This window comes from Sciurus carolinensis, chromosome 6 (genome assembly GCF_902686445.1).
Source record: "Sciurus carolinensis chromosome 6, mSciCar1.2, whole genome shotgun sequence".
Lineage (NCBI taxonomy): Eukaryota > Metazoa > Chordata > Mammalia > Rodentia > Sciuridae > Sciurus > Sciurus carolinensis.
The window spans coordinates 39,227,461-39,246,951 of record NC_062218.1 but is presented as its reverse complement, the minus strand read 5'-3'; the positions used below and the strand labels follow the sequence as shown (position 1 = coordinate 39,246,951).

Genomic DNA, 19,491 nt, shown 5'->3' with positions numbered 1-19,491 from the left:
GCAATTAAGATAGCTCTGGGGTAGGTATAAAGAGAAATGAGTACTGATTAAAACAGGTGAGAGGTCTCTGGAAAAGAAAGTGTGTGTGTAGGTGAGAAGGAAGAAGGAGGGGATGCCATGAAAAGTTATGATCACAGTGCTTAGCATTTTAATTTTGCACATATCAAATGCTTAACAGGTGGGCTCCGATGCTAAGAAAAATTAAAGTTTGAAAAATCAGACTTAGTACTTTTAAGGATCCTTTCATATGTACTAGTTTATGCAATGCACTTATAAAAATTATAATGGTTAAGTATTTTTAACACTTCAGGTAGTCTGGAAAATATCCAGATGCACTATTATCTGAATTGATGGAGCATTGTAATTCACTCTTAGTTCTGGAAGATGTCCAACTAGTGAATTTGAAATTATGCCATTTTCCAGTAGATCAATTCTTATTCAAGCATTTTGTGGGTTGCTAGCAGCATTGCCAACACTTGTTTATTTTTTAAGGTTTAGTTTCCTTTTGGGGAAGTTGCACTAATTTGTTTCTCTCATTTATTAGATTCATCAAATGGCAGAATGTGTGTGTTTTTTTTTTTACCAAGATGTCTAGTTCTATTTTATTGGCATCATACCAAAATCATGTACTTAGTGATTTCTATTGGAAGGCAAACAACGAGACAGAGTGCCAGTGCTGCTTTTTCTCCCAGAGCATCCTTGACAAAAAAGAAAGCACTCAAATAAATGAGTATTTTGACTTGACTGGCTCATCAGGTCACAATAACAGGATGGTGTGCCAATGCATGATGTAAGTTTGATGGCCACTACATAAAATATTATGCCGAAGTATTGTTTTCATCTTAACAGCTTTCTTTCTCTTCTCTCTTTTGTTGACTTCACCTGGTCAATGGTGCAATCAGCTAGTTTTCACATAGCCTTTCTGGAATGAAAGTGATGAGAATATGCTGGGAATGTTAACAAGGACATTGTGATATTTTTTCTAAATGGCCTCCTTTATTCTACTAAAGCATTATTTTTACTATTATATTTTTATTTATTTTGTTTCACCAACAAAAGTTTAAGAAAAATTGCTTATGTAAAGAACTTTTAGGTCAGATTTACCTTCCAGTGACAATGCTCATTGCATTTTTATTTTAAAAATCATTTCTTAAAAAAAATTTAAAGCGAAGGATATCATGGAATGTTATAAATGAAAAATAATTGTCTTAAGTCTATTTCCTATTGCCATTAAGTCTGAGTAATTTATAAAGTAAGGAGGTTTACTTTGGCTCATGGTTCTAGAGGTTGTAGGACATGTCATTGGTAGTTTCTCTGCCCCTGGTAAGAGAGGGCTTCATGCTGCATTGAATCATGGTGGAGAAGAAAGGGGAAGGGGACTTATGTGGAAAGAGTTCTTGAGAGTGAGACTAAGAGAAAGAAATTTTAATTTATTTCATTTTTCCCAAGTACTAATTCATTGACTTTTGTTTTTGAATATTCTTTTATAATTTGATTTCCCTAGTGTGTAAATGGCTTCCTTAAGTAAATTAAGTACATGAGGATTATGCTTGCTTTTTTATTTTTCATTTACAAGATACAATATAAACATTCTATGTTACTGCAATGTCCTCTTGAAAGCTACAAAGACAATCAGTTCTTTGTGTCCACAGGTTCCACATCCACAGATTTGACCAAAACATATTGAGAAAAAGAGCAGTCATTGAGCATCAACTATGCAACACTAGACACTGTACTTGACAGCTTTCAATAATTTATAGTTGTTCATAGTTTATTGTCTACTACTTATAACTTGCACTATAAACCATATATGATATAATACAACTGGTCTTATCATTGTTTCCTACCAGAAATGGTCAAAGAATTCATATCCTAGTATTTTCTAATTTTTCTCATATTCCTCATAGTAACACATGGTCTTTGATATTTTTTGCGGTAAAGCTAAATAAAGAGGAAGTTTTCACAGACACATTTTTTCTAAATGTTTTAGATATACATAGTTAAAATTCTACATAAAATTATGTATGATTTTAAGTGGCTGTTACAGTGTACCATAAGAATTTGGTACACACAAACACAGAAGCAGCTACATTTTTAAAGTCATGAAGGACAACAAATGCTTTCTACTTTAAACTACTTATATGAGTGTTTAGTTGTTATGACTTTTAAATACTGTTCAGCTTACTACATAGTGATGTAATGAAACTTTTCTTTCTTTACAGTTCCAATGAGTTTTTTATATATTTGTGTAAATACATATATATTTATATCACTGTTTTTATATAAATATCTATATATTTATGTATATTTATATAAAATAGGAAGTAAAGAATCTCTTTTCAGTTAAAAATTGTGAGATTTTATTACTTCTAAATAATAGAAAGAGGTCGATCCAATGATAGATGAAGTTAGCAACTGTGAAGAAAAAAGAAATTTGGTAAAGTTATAGAAATTTAATATTGCCACTGTATCCAAGAGTGTAAATTGTTGACATATCATAATATCATATGATATCATATCATGTTTTTTTTTAAATTTAAATTTTATTTTTATATTAATTCATTTGTTCTACTGCATTTTATAAAAATATCTGACCACAATTATTAGAAGAGAGTTTGTATTTCACCATAGATTGAATAGGTTGAATTTATTGATTAACTTCTGGAGAAGAATTATCAGATTAACACCAAATAGTAGGTAGGAATGAGTTTTAAATAAAAGATAAGCATGTCACTTACCTCTGGAAAGCACAAAACTTTAAGCTGAAACAGAGCAGGGTAGTCATGGTCTTTGGGGAATTGAGGAGAGATGATAAGATGGGTGCTGGGAATAGAGGAATGGATAGGCTACCTCCCAGAACCTCAACCAAGGTTGCTATCCTCTAAAAAGGTTTAGTATCTACAGTCTATTCAGATTCCGCTCTGGTAATCCTCCATAGCTCAGGTATAGAAAGATGCTGTTTGATTAATGAAACTAATGCACAGAAAGTGGAATGGAAAAAGACAGAGCCCTTAATCAGTGAAGATTTGTAGAGTGTGGAGATTAGAGGTTACCAGATGCCAGCAATAGGAATATTATGAGTGGTGGAGCCAAATTAAATGAACAACAAAGAGAGAGAATTGCTCCTCTATCTGGACAAATAATGTGTGAAAGGCTGAAAAGAACTGTGAAATGAGGGTGCTCTCTCCAGAACATAAGATTTTTGAGGTATGAAGCGTCAAATCAACTGTCCAGAAAGCTCCCAGAGAAGCCTGGTCTTTGGCAAAGGGGTGTGTGTGGCAAGGTCATAATTTCTCAGGGGAAGCAGAGAACAAGAGAAAGAATTTTATGAAAGACCAAGGGTATTGGGAGTTAATTAAAAATGCAGGAGGAGTTTTGGAAGACACAGTGAAAAGAAGAATCTGGCAAAAACCACTCAACATCCTGAAGATGATATAACAAGTGTGGGAGGTTAGGGAATGGATAACTGCATTTGACTGGTGACAGAGGCTGAGATTTGAGATGTTCAGAGTGTTGAGTTTTCTAAAGGTTATAGTGACCCAAATGTTATGGTAGTCTCATTCAGAGAAAGATCCTAGAAGGGTTAAGGGATTGACAAGATTAGTACGACTTTGTTCAAAGAGATCACTGTTCAGAATGTAAGTCTTTCACATACCAGCAGAACTTTCTGCACTTTGTACATGAAGCATGTTGGGATAGATAATTCGATCAATGCTCAGAGTAAGATTTTCAGAAAACATCTTAAAATGTTGATTTTAGCATTGATTAGCCTGAGGACATACTGAGACTTCAATACATATTGGCAGTTAAATCTTACTCTGAGGACCCAATTTTTTTCATATTCTGTGTCAAGATGGCATGCACACACACACACACACACAAACATACACACACAAAAGCACACACATTAATATCTATCTACACATTAAGGTGTACAGGTGAATAGTTATAAAGAGAAACAAGAGTCCAACCTTCTTTGACATTATAACAGGTTTTCTGTGCTGTCATTTTGAAACCCCATTTAGCTTTCTCTTTCCACAATGTGCCATGTGTCACCAGTGGTACTGTTTTATAATGAATTCAAATTTGTATATAGTAACATAATTGGTTTGGATGCAAGTTTATCAACTATGAGCATACACCTCAGATGAATAACTCTAAGTATTAATAAATTAATTGTATTAACTAGTTGTTCAGTGAGGTGAATAAAGTCACAGATGTATCCCATGAGTTACCCTTAGGCTTTTAAGAAGTTGTGGCAATAGATAAACTAGAGAATTTATTGGTTAATCTGACAGTCCACAGATGGGTGTATTTCACAGGGATGTCTTCTCATTCCAAATCTTCCATGAGCAAGGTTTTGCTGGGGTAATTAGATCTCAGCATTCAGGTCCCATGTATTAATTACAAGAGCTCAAGGAAAATGAATTGGGGCTAGGCACTACATACACATATTCATGTATTCATCAATATGATATTGTATACACTAGGATGTTATTCTGCCAGATAGATAATCAAGATAGAGATACATGATTTGGACTCTTTGAAATTAGCTAGTGTTAAAGTAGTCATCATGTTTGTATCTCCTCCAAAGTTAGACTTTGGGATGGCTCCAAAATGTGAGATCACTTTTGAATAGAAAATGCTAAAAACCATAAGGGAGATTCATCCTGTGATTAATTATGTGAGCTATTACTGAGTATTTTAAGTATAATATTTAGTTTATAAATATAATGCTATATACTGACATTGTGTTGGTGGAAATAGAAATGGGATAGAAGATAGCCTCAAATCTAGAGATTATCCTGTTGGCAATAGTTCATGAAATTACATGGAAGCAAAACAAACAAAAAGTGTTTCTAATAGACTAGAAAAGCCCTTACATTCTTATTAACTTCATCCATGAAAATGTTTCCTGTATGGTTATGATTCTCTGGAGGACATTTCTGGGATAGTAGGGGTTTTTTTTTTTTTTTTAAAGAAATTGGTGAATAACTGCTCACATGTGTAATTTAATAAGAAATCTGAAATAATTTTTTTTATTTTAAAATAATCTACTTCTCTAAAATAATATAGAAAATGCAAATGGTCAACTTTACTAAGAATGGGCCCTCCTTCTCCAGAACATTCCAGACTCCACTCTGAAATGTGATGGTTGAATTAGGGCTGCTGCTTGTGGGTTTATAATTTGTAGACTTCAGGCAGAGAATTTCAGATAGTTATTGTTCACGTCAAATAATTGAGCCAAAAGGTGGTAAGTTTCCTGTTGGATTCAGAAGTTAACATTAGGCAATATTATCCTACCTTGTAGCCATGCCACATGTAACTCACAAGATATCATGAGCCATTTTTTAGAAATAAATATAAATATAGAATTATGTTACTAAACATCCTAAATCTGTGGTGGCTTGCTTTCCCTACTTTCTGAGTAGAACATTTTCAAAATTTGTTTCACTGTATTACTTTCAATAAAAAAAAAAAATTGATGAAAATGATGGTACAGTTTTTATTTACAAATTCAGTGATCAAGAAATATTAGAGGGGATAATACCAAAAGGAATTTTGTGTGCATTTGCCAAGTATACAATAAATAAGTAAAAATTAACTGAGAGGAAAATAAAATTTTTATGCAGTAATATATTTTACTGTGTTATAGTTTTCTGAATATTGAACTGTGTAATCTGTTGCTTTTAAACTCTAGGACCCTCCAGCTTACTTTAAAGAGAATTTATAACAGTGTGTACATTCCTACCAAGATGGATTTTTTACTCTATGTAATTACTTTGTCCAATTGAAAATTGTTTAATCAAAGAATTAATGCTCATAAAACTCTATTAAGTTGAAAAAGAAAGGCAGATTTGGTGATTTTATAAAAGTGAATTCACATATGCATGGTCATTTTACCTTTTCCTTACAAAGTATAGTTTCAAAGTAAAAATATCAATTTTGTGGAGTTTTGTGTTTATGTTTTGTACATAATTTCTCAAGCCATGTTGCCCTTATGTAAAGATATACCATTCTTTCGGTGAATTGTGTACTGTGATTTTGTTTCAAGGTGTTTATGTGTATTTATTCCTACTTGTAAATTTATCAATTTATTAACTCCTTAGCAGTTAAATCTTCCTTCCAGAATGGAGTTCTGCTCTCCAGTAGATTCTGTTGTTCTAGACAAGGTGAAATAAGAGCAACAGGGAAATTCCATAAACATTTTTTTTTATTAGAGCTTTATAGTTATACATAGTAGTTGGATTCATCACAACAAACTTACACATGAATGAAAATTGATTTCATCTCATGATCTCCCTCTTTCCCCTCCTGTCCTCCCCCCTCCCCTTCTTTTTCTACTAGATTCCTTTCACTCCTCTATTAATTTGTATTTGATTGGTTCTTGAGAGCTTGTTTGGAGGTTCTAGCAGGGGAGTGCAGCTACTCGTATACCCTCGACCGAAGAACGGTCCTCCTCTATCGGGGAAGATCGTCCTCTTCGACCAAGCGCGCAGCTTCGGGAGGGACGCACATGGAGTGGTGAGGGAGGAAGGGGACACCCGCCTAGCCAGCCAGATCAGCCGAATCAACCCTGGCGATCAATGGGGTGACCGATGTCGCAGCCAGATCGCCCTCACATCCATGATTGGTTCTTTATGTTATCCTGTCCTTTGCTCCCCTTTTCCTTTTTTATACTCTAGCTTTTGCATATGAGGGAAAATATTCAACCTTTGAGTTTCTGAGTTTGGCTAATTTCATTTAGGATGATCTTCTCCAATTCCATCCATGTGTTATCGAGCACCATAAATTAATTCTTCTTTCTATGGCTGATTACAGCTCCATTGTAGATATATTGCTGTAGTAGGGAGGTGGTTATAATGCTGCAGTATCCTGATATTAGATCTTTGGAGAAATACTAAGGAATGAGGCATCTCGTCATATGTTGATTCCATGCCTAGCTTTTTGGGGAATCTCCATACTGCTTTCCAGAGTGGTTGTACTAGTCTGCAGTCCCACCAACAATGTACAAGTGTACCTTTTTTCCCCACTACCTCACCAGCATTTATCGTTGTTTGTATTCTTGATAACTGCCATTCTGACTACAGTGAGATGAAATTTTAGGGTAATTTTGATTCACACTCCCCTGATTGTTAGAAATGTTGAATTTTTTTTTTCATATATTTGTTGGTTATTTGTGTATCTGCTTTGAGAAGTTTCTTTTTAGTTCTTTTGCCCATTTTTTGATTGGGTTATTTGTTTTTTGGTGTTCGGTTCTTTGTGTATCCTGGAAGTAATCCTCTACTGGAGGAGTGACTGGCCAAGATTTTCTCTCATTCTTTAGACTGTCTATGCACGCTCTGAATTGCTTTCTTTGCTGTGCGGAAGCTTTTTAGTTTGATGGCATCCCACTTACAGATTCTTTGCTTTTTCTTGCACTTTGGGGGTCTTATTAAGGAAGTCAGTGCCAGCACTTATATACTGGAGTGCTGGCCCTATTTGTCTAGCAGTTTTAATGTTCCTGTTCTAACTGCTAAGACATTGATCAATTTCAACTTGAGTTTTGTGCAGGAAGAGAGATAGTAGTCTAGTTTCATTTTTCTATATAGAGCTATCCATTTTTCCCAGCACCATTTGTTTAAAAAGGTTATCTTTTCTCCAAGATATAGTTTTGTCAGTTTTGTCATATATTAGACAGTTATAGGTATGTGGATTTGTTTGTGTCTTCAAATCTCTTCCATTAGTCTTCATGTCTATTTTGATGCCAATACATGCTGATTTTGTTACTATAGCTCTGCAGTATAATTTCACATCTGGTTTTGTGATACCTCTTGCTTTGCTTTTCTTGCTTAGTATTGCTTTGGCTATTCTGGACCTCTTATTTTTCCAAATTAATGTAAGAACTTTTTTCTAATTCTGTGAAGAATATCATTGATATTTTGATAGGGATTGCATTGAATCTGTATATTGCTTTTGGCAGTACGGCCATTAGGAAAATATTGAATCTGTCTCTTCAAGAACATGGGAGATCTTCCGACTTCTAAGGTCTTCAATTTATTTCTTCATTGTTCTATAATTTTCATTGTAGAGCTCTTTTACCTCCTTGGTTAGATTAATTCCAAAGTATTTATTGTTTTCAAGGTTATTGCAAATGTGATGGTTTTTCTGATTTCCTACTTGGCTGAATCCCTGCTGGAGTATAGGAAAGCTATTGATTTATGGGTATTGATCTTCTGAGTTCCATAAACTTCCGAAGAGAAATACTACATTCTGGTTCTGTTCCTTATAATAACTAGAAAATGAGTAGATATAAATGTAAAGCCAGATAGATGTTCCATTAAAATTTCAAAGGAGGATCTTGATGTGTCATACTCAGTGTTTTCTGAAATAATTTCACCTTTGTACAAACAATTATGAAAATAGTTACTAAATAGTTATAAACACAAATAGTTTTAAGGCAATTCCAGGTAACATTTAGCTTAAACATCATTGCCCATTCTCAATATACACAGTTAAAGGAGTATCTTCATTCATAGCTATAAAGTTAACTGCAGTTTATTCTCAATCTCACTTTATATTTTTCACTTAAACTCTTTTTTGCTTATAGTTTTCAGTCCTTGAACATTTTCTTTGTCTTTGAACAAATTAAATAACTTTTTTTTAAAAGTAGCTTTACTAACATGAGCACAAAAGAGAGTAGATATATACTGCTGGCAAAACAAGATTTCTTTAAAGCATAGATTTCCTATTCTTTCTGTTCCTTGTGAAAAATTAACAGTTTATATAATCATAAAGCAGAGTACCAAACATTGTCAAGGTAAACAAATATAATCTCTATTTCTGAAAGTCTTTTCTTTCATTTTATTAAATCAATACTTATGCTACACCATATCAATCAATCTGATGTTGGTAGTATGCTTGTTTTAAAAATTTCTTAAAGAGCTAATTTTATGTTTTTTTCAACAGATATTCCACATGACATATGATCTTGCCAGTGCAGTGGTGAGAATATTTAATCTCATTGGCATGATGCTGCTCTTGTGTCACTGGGATGGCTGTCTTCAGTTTTTGGTACCACTACTGCAAGATTTCCCGCCAGATTGTTGGGTGTCTCTAAATGAAATGGTCGTAAGTAATTTGTATTATTTTACATTCAGTCTTTTCTGCATCTTGCCAAAAAAAGTATTTATGTTAGAATGATCTGATTTTTCTCTCTTCATAAATGTTGAAAGGAAACTTGGTTTTGCTTCTGTGGATATATAGTAAGATGATACTGATTTTTTTTCTACATCTAAATTTAATTTTCATGTTCCTGGGGAATGTTATGTCACATCACATTTTTAAAAAATATTTTACTCTACTTATACCTGACATTTTATTTCAACATGAAAACACATACAAATAATCAATGTTCTTTGAAAATGCCTATAGCTTAGAATAATTCTTTCATTAGAAATAATTATTATTCTAATTAGAATAATTATAATTCTTAGAATACTTCTTTGTTTTTTTTAGCACTTATTATGTTCAAGTCATAATTTTAGGGACTGTCAAACACACAAATACATATACATTAGTATAGAGGAAAATAAGATACATGAAACTTAATGCTCTTTCAAATAACACTTTTTGCTAGGGAAAACTTCATGCAAATGGTAAGTCTTAATTTTATCTCTGAAAGACACACAAATATAAAACTTGTCAGCAGAAATTTTATTTCCATAGCTAAAATATCTATATTCACATTTAATTTTGAGAACATATGTTTTGAAATGAGATCTGATATTCACATGGATCTTCCCTTCATTTCATTCATATCTGTTTAAATATCACTTCCTCAGAGAGACCTTCCCTATCATGCTAATATGTATATCACTCAAGTAGTTTATATTCTGTCATAAAAGCATTTAGCAAGACTCTTGCTCTCTTTCTCTCTTCATTCTCTTGTTTGTTATTTATGTTTTTCTGTGTTCCTCACACCATAATGTTAGAACAAAGAATTTGTTTTCTTATATCCTTTGTCTCCAGTGCTGTTCTTAATCTATTTTGGGCTATTATAGCAAAATGCCACAGTCTGGGCTATTTGTAAAAAAAATGAAAATTGTTTTCTCACATTTCTAGGCCCAAGACCAAGGCACTGCCAACTTAGTCTCTGATTCTGAAATTGTACCTTTATATATGCCATCCTCTTTTGCTCACATAGCAGAAGGTGGAAGCATGAGAACCTACTCTTCCAAGCCCTCTTCATAAGGGCATTCATTCATTCACGAGGGAGAAACCTCCATGACCTCAACACCTTCTGTTGGGTTCCATCTCCCAACTTTGTTGCATTGGGGATTAAGTTTCCATAACATGAATTGTGGGAGACACGTGCAAACCACATAGCAAGTGCCAGGAAATTACTGTCATATAAATTTGTTTTAACCTAGTCACTTATCAAAACTTTGAGAAATGTTCTTTATGGGAGACTGTATGACTAAAGACTAAAACAAGGAGTTGATGAGCTCACTTTTCCAATCTGTGGTGTCTCCTTGATGATACATCTGCCACTTTATTTATCTTTGAAGAAGCAAAACATATGGTAAAGACATTAATAAAGATATTTGGGGGCAGAGGAAAAGGTAACGACTCTATAATCTAGCTTCTGACTGAGTGCATAGTTTAAAAACACAAGCACTGCTGCCAAAAGATGATTCATCATTGTCACCAACCAATATTTCGTTTGGTAAATAATTATTATTTTAAATTTTCCTTTGGTATCTTTCGGAAAATAGTGATTGTCATCACAGAGTAAAAGAACTATTTTTCATGTTTCTATAAAATGCATTTCATTTAATTGTATAATTACAATACAAGGCAATATACTAATTGTCTAGAGATAAGCACATTTATTGAAGAATTTTAATGTCTTAATGACTTTTCCTTAAACATATCTGCATGTATTCGTAGTGTACCTATGTGCACATGGTGTGCCTCATCTAATGTTGTCAAACCTTGAAACTTTGTTCTATCTTAATGTTATGTAATATAAACACCTTATTGAAGTAACAATTCACTTTAATTTGACTTCTTTTTTTCTTTTTCATTCTTGTATATGGATTTACTTTTGAAATTAGCTTTTATTTTCTTTCACATTTTTAAAATATTATTTCATTTGTAACTCTAATGTAGAGGGCAGAAAATAGTTAAGTCTATGGGCAAATGAATGTATGTATCAGATTTTTTTTACACTGTGAATATTAGCAATATGAATGAAATAACAGTTGATAACTCAACAATTTTTGTATAGGATAATCTTGGTGGTGTCATTATACCTCAAATGTAATATTTTCTATTTTAAAGTTACTGATTCCTAGCAAACCTTCTGTAACAACAATAATAAAAAAGTGTATTTACACATAGAAAGTTATAATGGAGAAGTAAAAATCTAATGCAAGAAAAAATACCCTGTATTTATTTAATACATTTACTGTATACAAAACCCTGTGCTGTGAAATATGCTCTTATCAGATGCTCATAGCAGTGAAATGAATTAAGCACTATTATTCCCATTTCATGGTTCAGAAAACTGAAACTTTTACAAGTTAAATGAATAGTCCAATGCCCCATGGGTGGAATACAAAACCATGAGTAGACATGTATCTAATTCCATAACTTCTGCTCTAAACCACATTATAATGTCATGTTGCATATATTACAAAGAAGAGATAAGAAAAATAATGAAACTTTAGTTAAAAACAATTCAGTTGTAGCAGAAAGATCTCTCTAAAATCAGCATTTGAATTTTAACAACTAAAAAGTAGCAAGAATATTTTTTTCTAGATGTAGAAAAACAAAATCAACCTGGGAAAGTAAAAATTGAGAAATGAGATCCAGATGGATGCAGGAAATACTAGTCATTCCTGAGTATGGGTTTGACAATTGTACTATGGCATTTGACTTTGGTGTCAAATTATTTATGTTAAAGATTGATGAGCTTAGCAAATTCCTTACATTTTATTCTATTATATATCTTCTATTTTACATTTTTTATGTTCTTAAATATTATTAAGCACTAATATACTTAAATCCTCTCTAACACTATTTGCTTTATATTCATATCCTTATCAATAGTATGTCCTTTTAGCAAGTTATCTATGTATAACCAATGATGAGACATTCCAAGTCAATGGTATGAGTATACTACATCCTTAACTATATTGTTAGTAATTTGTTTAATATATTCATTCTTACATTTACTGTTCTTAGTCTGAATTTTATTCCATAAAAGTAGGTTCATATCTTCTCAGCTAATCTGTTTGCATTCTTTATAAATTACTTTTGCTTTATAAATATCTCTAAGAGAGTCCTGTTTTTTCTATCTACAATTTTATTAATGTAGTGTTATGTATTGGTGATGGTTTTAAAGAATTATGTGTAAGAGCAAATTTGAATCTATCACCATCAGAATGTACCACATAGGGAAAATGAATTTGTTTTTGTGATTAAAGCATGTTGTATTGCAAGATGTTACATTAAATAATCCTGGTTTATGGGCATAAGAGAATGATTCATTTATACAAAATCAGCATTAAATGATATCATATAAAACTGCTGGACAAAATTTTCACCATAGCAAAAAGGAGAAAAAGGTTAAAAAACCAAGTTTACTCATTACATAGCACATTCTATAAAATATAACCTCATAAGAGCACTGTATTTGTGTTGTATACAATTACCTGACTACCTCAAAACATTATCTATCAAAATAAATTTACATTAAGGTATGTTAATGGAGCTAGGCACAGTGGTACATGCCTGTAATTTGAGCTCCTGGGTTGGGGGAGTTGCTGAGGCAGTAGGATCACAAGTTCAAGGCCAGGCTGGGAAACTTAGTGAGACTCTATCTCAAAATAAAAAAAGTAAATACATAAAAAGACCTGGGAGGTATTTAACTTAGTGGCTGAGTACCCCCGAGTTCAGTCCTTAGTAACACACCTCCCTGCTAACACACACAAAAGATAAATTGATTTATTAATTTTGTTACTCTTTGTTTAGCAAAATCATTTGTTTTAGCTCTATAAGGTCTATAAAGAAAATAAATGTCTAATTTTATATTTGTACTTATTTGAGAAACATTATAATCTAAATAATTTATGTCAACTCAAAATTATCTCCTTGTAAAGCTTTTTGCTGTTGTGATTTAAAGGAATCAATGCATTATTTAACCTAGAGTGCAGTCCATTTGTTTTTTATGAATACCTCTTAAGTTAGCCATCTTGAATAACTGAAAGGATAATTATGAACAGCATTTGTAAAATGTGTAAGATAGGTGTGGTGGCACATGCCTAAAATCTCTTCAACGTGGGAGAATGAGGCAGGAGAATTGAAAATTCAAGACCAGTCTCAGCAATTTAGGGAGGACCTAAATAACTTAGCAAGACCCTGTGTCAAAATAAAAAGTAAAAAGGTTGGGAATGTAGCTTTGTGATAGAGCACCTCCAGGATAAATTCTTGTGGGGGAGAAAAAAGAGAAGAAAGAAAAACATTTAATTTTTTTTTTTATTTTTACAGACTGCATTTGATTAATTTTACACAGTGCACAATCATAGAAAAGAAAAAAAACATTTTTAAGGGAGTTATTTTATATTCTTAAAAATATACATTTTTAGTTCTTTATGTATGTAAGACAGTAGTGTATGTTTTGACATTTTATACATACATGGAAGTATAAGTTATTCTAATTAGGATCCCATTCTTGTGATTGAACATGATGTGGAGTACATTGATTGTATATCCTATATGAACATTGGAAAGTTATACCTTCTTTGAATTTGCTTTCTTAATTTCTACACAAAATATTTCTTTAAAGGTAAGTAATCACATGATTATGTCATGGGCTATAAATACAGCATACTCCATATTAATGAAGTTCAAACTGATGAGATCCTAATGCTCTTTGCGTCTATTCTAAGAAGGTAATAATGATTTTCAGAAAAAATTAAGACATATAAACCAAATTAATAGATTGTCAGGGAAAGCAAATACAAAGGTCTGTAAGTATATAATTAAAAATCTTTGTAGAGAGTATGAGTTTCAATTAGAAAAATCCTGATTGCTACTTAATTTTATTTTCCTTTGAGACAATATGACAGGGACAAATAACCACACATTCACACATTCTTACATCTCCCTTCTAGTTAGAATGGCATCCCCAAATACAAAGTAGAGCATGGAAACCATGATGATTATAAGATCTATTGATTTTCTGCCAAATGTGTAAAGTTGAAGTTAAATAGTTTCACTTTCTGTTTTACAATGCCTATTTGGCTACTTAGATAATGATTGATGGAAATGAAATAACTAAAAGTAATGACTAAGAAAGAAGTTAAAATAATATACCAAAAAATATATATTCTATTATATTCTATATATATTCTATTATATAATATATATATCTATTATATATTATTATATATAATAATAATTGTAATATATATATATCCTGTCTTGAAGTCTAGTGCTCTATTTTAAATTGGAATTTCTGTATATTAGAAATTACATTACAATGTTAGTATTGACATTTTTTCCCCGAAATAGAATGTACTTTCATAATGAAATTTTTTAAGTCCTAATGAAAGTTAAGTAATTTGCTGACAAACCATTGTAGCTTTCCCAGAAAAAAAATATGCACTCTTAGCTTCTGTGAGTTATAATAATTAAGTGGATCAGCAGCCTGCTGAGTCTGTGATTTCTCTCTGGTGAACCTATTTCCACCCATTTGGAAGACCTGCCTTGGTGACTGTTCTCTAGGGGATAGAAATATGACCCCTGACAAAATGGATGCCATTTGCATACTACAGTCTTCCTTTCTTCTTAGATGTGGATTCTTTTATGAGAATAAACATGAAAATAAATTCTCACCTGGTACTTGAGTTTCAAGTAAAATTTGCATTTCAGAAAACTTTTAACTTGAATTAAGTCCCCTGATAGAGAAGAATGACAATATTGATTTAATTTTATGTTATCTATGACTATATTGAACTGCTTTAGCAATACATGACCAAGCCACAAATTCCAATTTTCTCTTTTCTTAGAGACTTGTTCTTAAGTTTAAGCAACAAATAACTAGAAGAAACATTGTTCATGAAATTATCTCTTCTAACAAGTTGGAGAAACAAAATACCTTGCAGCCTAGTAATTTCCTCCAAAAAGGCTAATTTACTAGCCTTAGTTCTCCAATAGTTCTCATATAGAGTTTGATGCACATTGTTGAAACTTTCACAGATGTAGTACAAAGGTATGTGTAACATTATTTCAACATTCTGGTGAAATAAGTAAAAATACATTCATCTCCATTTTACAGAAAAAGAGCTTAATGGAGAATCATTACATATATTGGCATAAAACAATAAACTATCAGTTTAAGAGTTGGTTATGAAATCCCCGTGGGTTAATGTTGAACTCAGCATGCCATTCTATTTCATGACTTCCCAGAGTTTCATCCATTATAATTCAAGGTAAATTGTGGATCCAAGAAAGGACTATGAATTGTTGGTACTGCTGAAAGAACTTGGAATATATATGAAAATATGTAAGAAAAAAGGGTTTTGTACATTGGAATTGATTGTAAATGTTCTCCCTTTACTACTCCATAAATCCAAAAGAATCAGGCAAATAAAAACAATTGCAACTTCTGATAAAATCTGAATTTCTCATACTTAACTGTCTATGGGGAGGAAATATACATATATAATATATGTATATTTAAATTCATGGTAGGTTGAAATAAAATGGCAAATTGATGTTATTGAAGATTAATGGTTTTGTACTGTATTACTCCACTAACAGATAAATGAATGTCAAGCGATTCATATAAAATTCTTTTCTTTCCAAAGAGTCCAAGATTATCACTGTATTTTAATAAAAAGAGAGACTTATCAACTTGAATTTAGTCGACTAAATTACCTATTTTCAGATCATTTTAATGGGAAGTTATATAGTTACTCCCATATGGAGGGATTTCTGTAACTGTCTCTTTTACTATTTCTCCTCATATTTTTTTTTTCTCCTGCCACAATACTGATATAAATGTTAGTCTAGAAATATATGGCAGAATTAAGGTGACATGAAGAAACCATGTGGTAAATGAGGGCTGTAAGAAAGAATATCAGGTCTGTAATCCCAGTGGCTCAGGAAGCTAAGAAGGAGGATTGTGAGTTCAAAGCTGGCCTCAGTAATTTTGTGAGGCCCTAAGCAACTCAGTGAGACCCTACCTCTAAATAAAATACAAAAAAAAAGGGGATCTGAGAATGTGACTCAGTGGTTAAGCACCCCTGGATTTAATCCCTGGTACTAAAGAAACAAGAATAGCAGGAATTTTCTTTTAATCTTACCATGATCATTTTCATAATTCCACTGTAGAACCTCTCATTTGTTAAAAGTACTTGTTATTCAGAAATGTAACATATTCTAGAAATGAGTAATTCTTATGAGAAATTGAATTGCACTCACAAACCTCGTTTATTTCCATTATTTTTTATGTATTCTTACAATTCATCTGCTTGTAAATGTGATGTTTAGGATATATAATAGAGTCATTGGCCAGTCTTTTTTATACATTGAGGATATAGAGATGGACTACTATAATCAACCTTTAAATACTTTTTCAGTATTTATCTCAGAAACATGGTTGCACCCAAGAAAGAGTTAATTTACATGTTTGTTCTACAATTCACTGTCTTATACTCCACAAAGAAACACATCTGTCTGTGCTCTGAAGCCATGTTTCTCATTGAATAAGCTTGATAATGGTGAAAATTACATAGAAAAGATGGGTACTCATCATACATGATACCTGTGTAACACATAAATGCATATAAATAATGAATCAAAACACATTCTCTACATTTCCAGAAGCATTTTCTTGGAGATATCATAAAGTCAATTTTTTCTCTAAATATATTTTAATAAAGAATGAATGTAAGTTATAATGTCTGGTTATAATGAACACTAAAGGATTTGATAGATATTTGTAGATGACCTTGTCCTGCCCTTTGACATTGTGTTCATGTGATAATGTAAGATCCTGGTTCCTGTAACTTAGGGAACATTTTCCACATCATGTACAACCACAAGATTGGGATCCTAATTAGAATAAGATATACTTCATGTTTGTATAAATATACCAAATAGACTATGCTGTTATGTATACCAAAAAAGAACAAAAATTTTTAAAAATCCCGTCTTCCAGTAGAGCAATGTTCAATTTCAGTTGATATAAATTCAGAGAATATAATTCAATATGCTCATCTGTGTTTTCCAGAAATATTTTTTGTTTTTTAATTATTTTTATAGGATTTTCTCTCCTTGTTATCTATTCATTTTTAGAGATTATTTTTGCTTTAATTAAATGATAATACTATAGTGGAAAATGCTATTTCAAATGGTATATGCCACTATCTCCCCAGTGTTTCCAAATTAGAAGTAAGGCATCAGTAAACTATTTAATGATGACTACATTTTATTTAGAACTTTTACAATCCTGCCCTCAACTAGGTTTTCAATTTGTAAGGGAAAAAAAAAAGAAGTTAGGCATATGTATATAATCATTAAATATTTGCCAAATCAAACTAAAGATTCCTTAATCTACAAATTTTATGGAAGACATTCTTCTAAGGGCAACTTTCATTTAACTCATCAATTTTATTATTTCTCTGTAATTGTTTCATCTTATTGTCTTATCTGGAGATCAGAAAATTCCAAACGCAGTTCTTAAGTATGAAAAATCGAAATTTATATAGATTTATATACAATGAACCATGTAACCTTGGAAAGCTCTAAATGATAAGTACAGATATGATTTACATATGAATATTTATGAAAATGGCATGTTCTAAGGTTTTCTAATGTATTCCTTTATCATTCAATTTGTATCATGATTCATTGTGTGAACAGATTCATTTCCATGGTGGTTTAGTGATATATAAGGAATTAAATGATCACAAAATTTGAAGAAACAATAAATAGGATACACAGATTATTGTACAGAGGAATGAAAAATTGGATAGAAGCAGGAGATAGAAACCAAGCAGCTAATACTATGAAGGCAGATTGCCTTTTCTCCTCCGGCAGTGTTCCTACTTTGAGGCCATTCACCACTGTCACTAAGTGATGTGAAGATTCCTGTTCTTCTGAAGGAAAAAAACTTATACCCTTTGTCATAACCATTTATTGTTTAAGGTCCTAATACAGTTTCATTTGCAGAGGTATATTCTTAAGATTTTTTATGTATTATTCACTCAGAAAGTAAAAACAATATAAGTGGTTAGGTATATTTCTATTAACTTTTTATAATAACACATTACAATAATTTCTGTAACAGTTATAAATTATAGGTATATTAAAATACTAATTTTTGGTATACTCAAATGTTTTTATTTGGTTATTTATGCATCTGGAAGTTTTGTAATATTTATTTATGTCCACGTGTAGCACAATGAATTAAATGACTAACAAAGAACTGAATAACTGTAGTCATAAATACCTTTGAAGAGCACTTTTATATATAATAGTCAATATTGTGAATACATATGAATTAAGGAAAGAGTCAATCAAAATATCTATTAAAAGTCAAGCCCAGTTGTTGTAGCTCAGTGGTAGAGTGCTGGGCTAGCATGCGTGAGGCACTGGATTTGATCCTCAGCACCACATAAAAATAAACAAATAAAAAATCAAGGTATTGTGTCCATATACAACTAAAAAATTTTTAAAATGTCAAGCAGAAAGTTGGTGAAAGAATCATAGCTGTACTCACAGTTTCCTTACTTGTACTCTGCTCTAGCTCTGTGAATGTATGAATGAAGAAATCATATATATTGACATATTAAGGTTCAGGTGATTGGTAGAGGAGAAATTTTCTCTTTTATCATTTTTCATTTTTAAATAGGCATTGTCCTTATCCAGTTGTTAAGTTAGCTACTGAAATGCAGAAATAATGTTGAGCTTAACACAATCTCTCTTGAATAGTTTAAAAGATAACCATAATTGAAACATACATTCTTGGAATTTTAATATTCCAGTGCATAGCTAGGGTAGAATGGTAAAAATTCTCAGTTAAAACATTGCAACTAGAATTTATGATTGAAATAGTATTTTTTAAAATATGTTGATGTAATTGAATGAAAATATATATCAGAGAGGTGCGTGTCTACATGAAAATCCAGCATGCTAGGGAAAATGAAATAAAGAAGGATGAAGAAAACATTAATAAAGCAGTATTATTATAGCATATTAGAGGGTGTGGAGCTGGCAAAATGGAGGAGATCTGTGGCACAACTCAGAACAGGAAAAGCAATGATGGCAACAGGACATTTATTTTTCTTAAAGCAAAACACTATTGAGTCTTGGATGACCTACTCAACAACAAAAGCCTGGCAGAGGTTGGGCATGGGGGCACCATCCTGTAAACCCAGCTACTCAGGAAATTGAGGCAGAATGATTGCAAATTCAAGGCCAACTTGGGCAAGT

General features: G+C 32.0%; 1 protein-coding gene across 1 annotated transcript in view; it reads left to right on the top strand.

Annotated features, from left to right (window-relative positions):
• The window catches only part of Hcn1 (hyperpolarization activated cyclic nucleotide gated potassium channel 1), a 377,033-nt gene that overhangs the window by 185,193 nt on the left and 172,349 nt on the right, over positions 1-19,491 (top strand). The window contains exon 3 of the mRNA XM_047554838.1: positions 8,950-9,111. Coding sequence (XP_047410794.1) covers positions 8,950-9,111 — 162 coding nt within the window. The remainder of the gene's footprint in view (positions 1-8,949; positions 9,112-19,491) is intronic.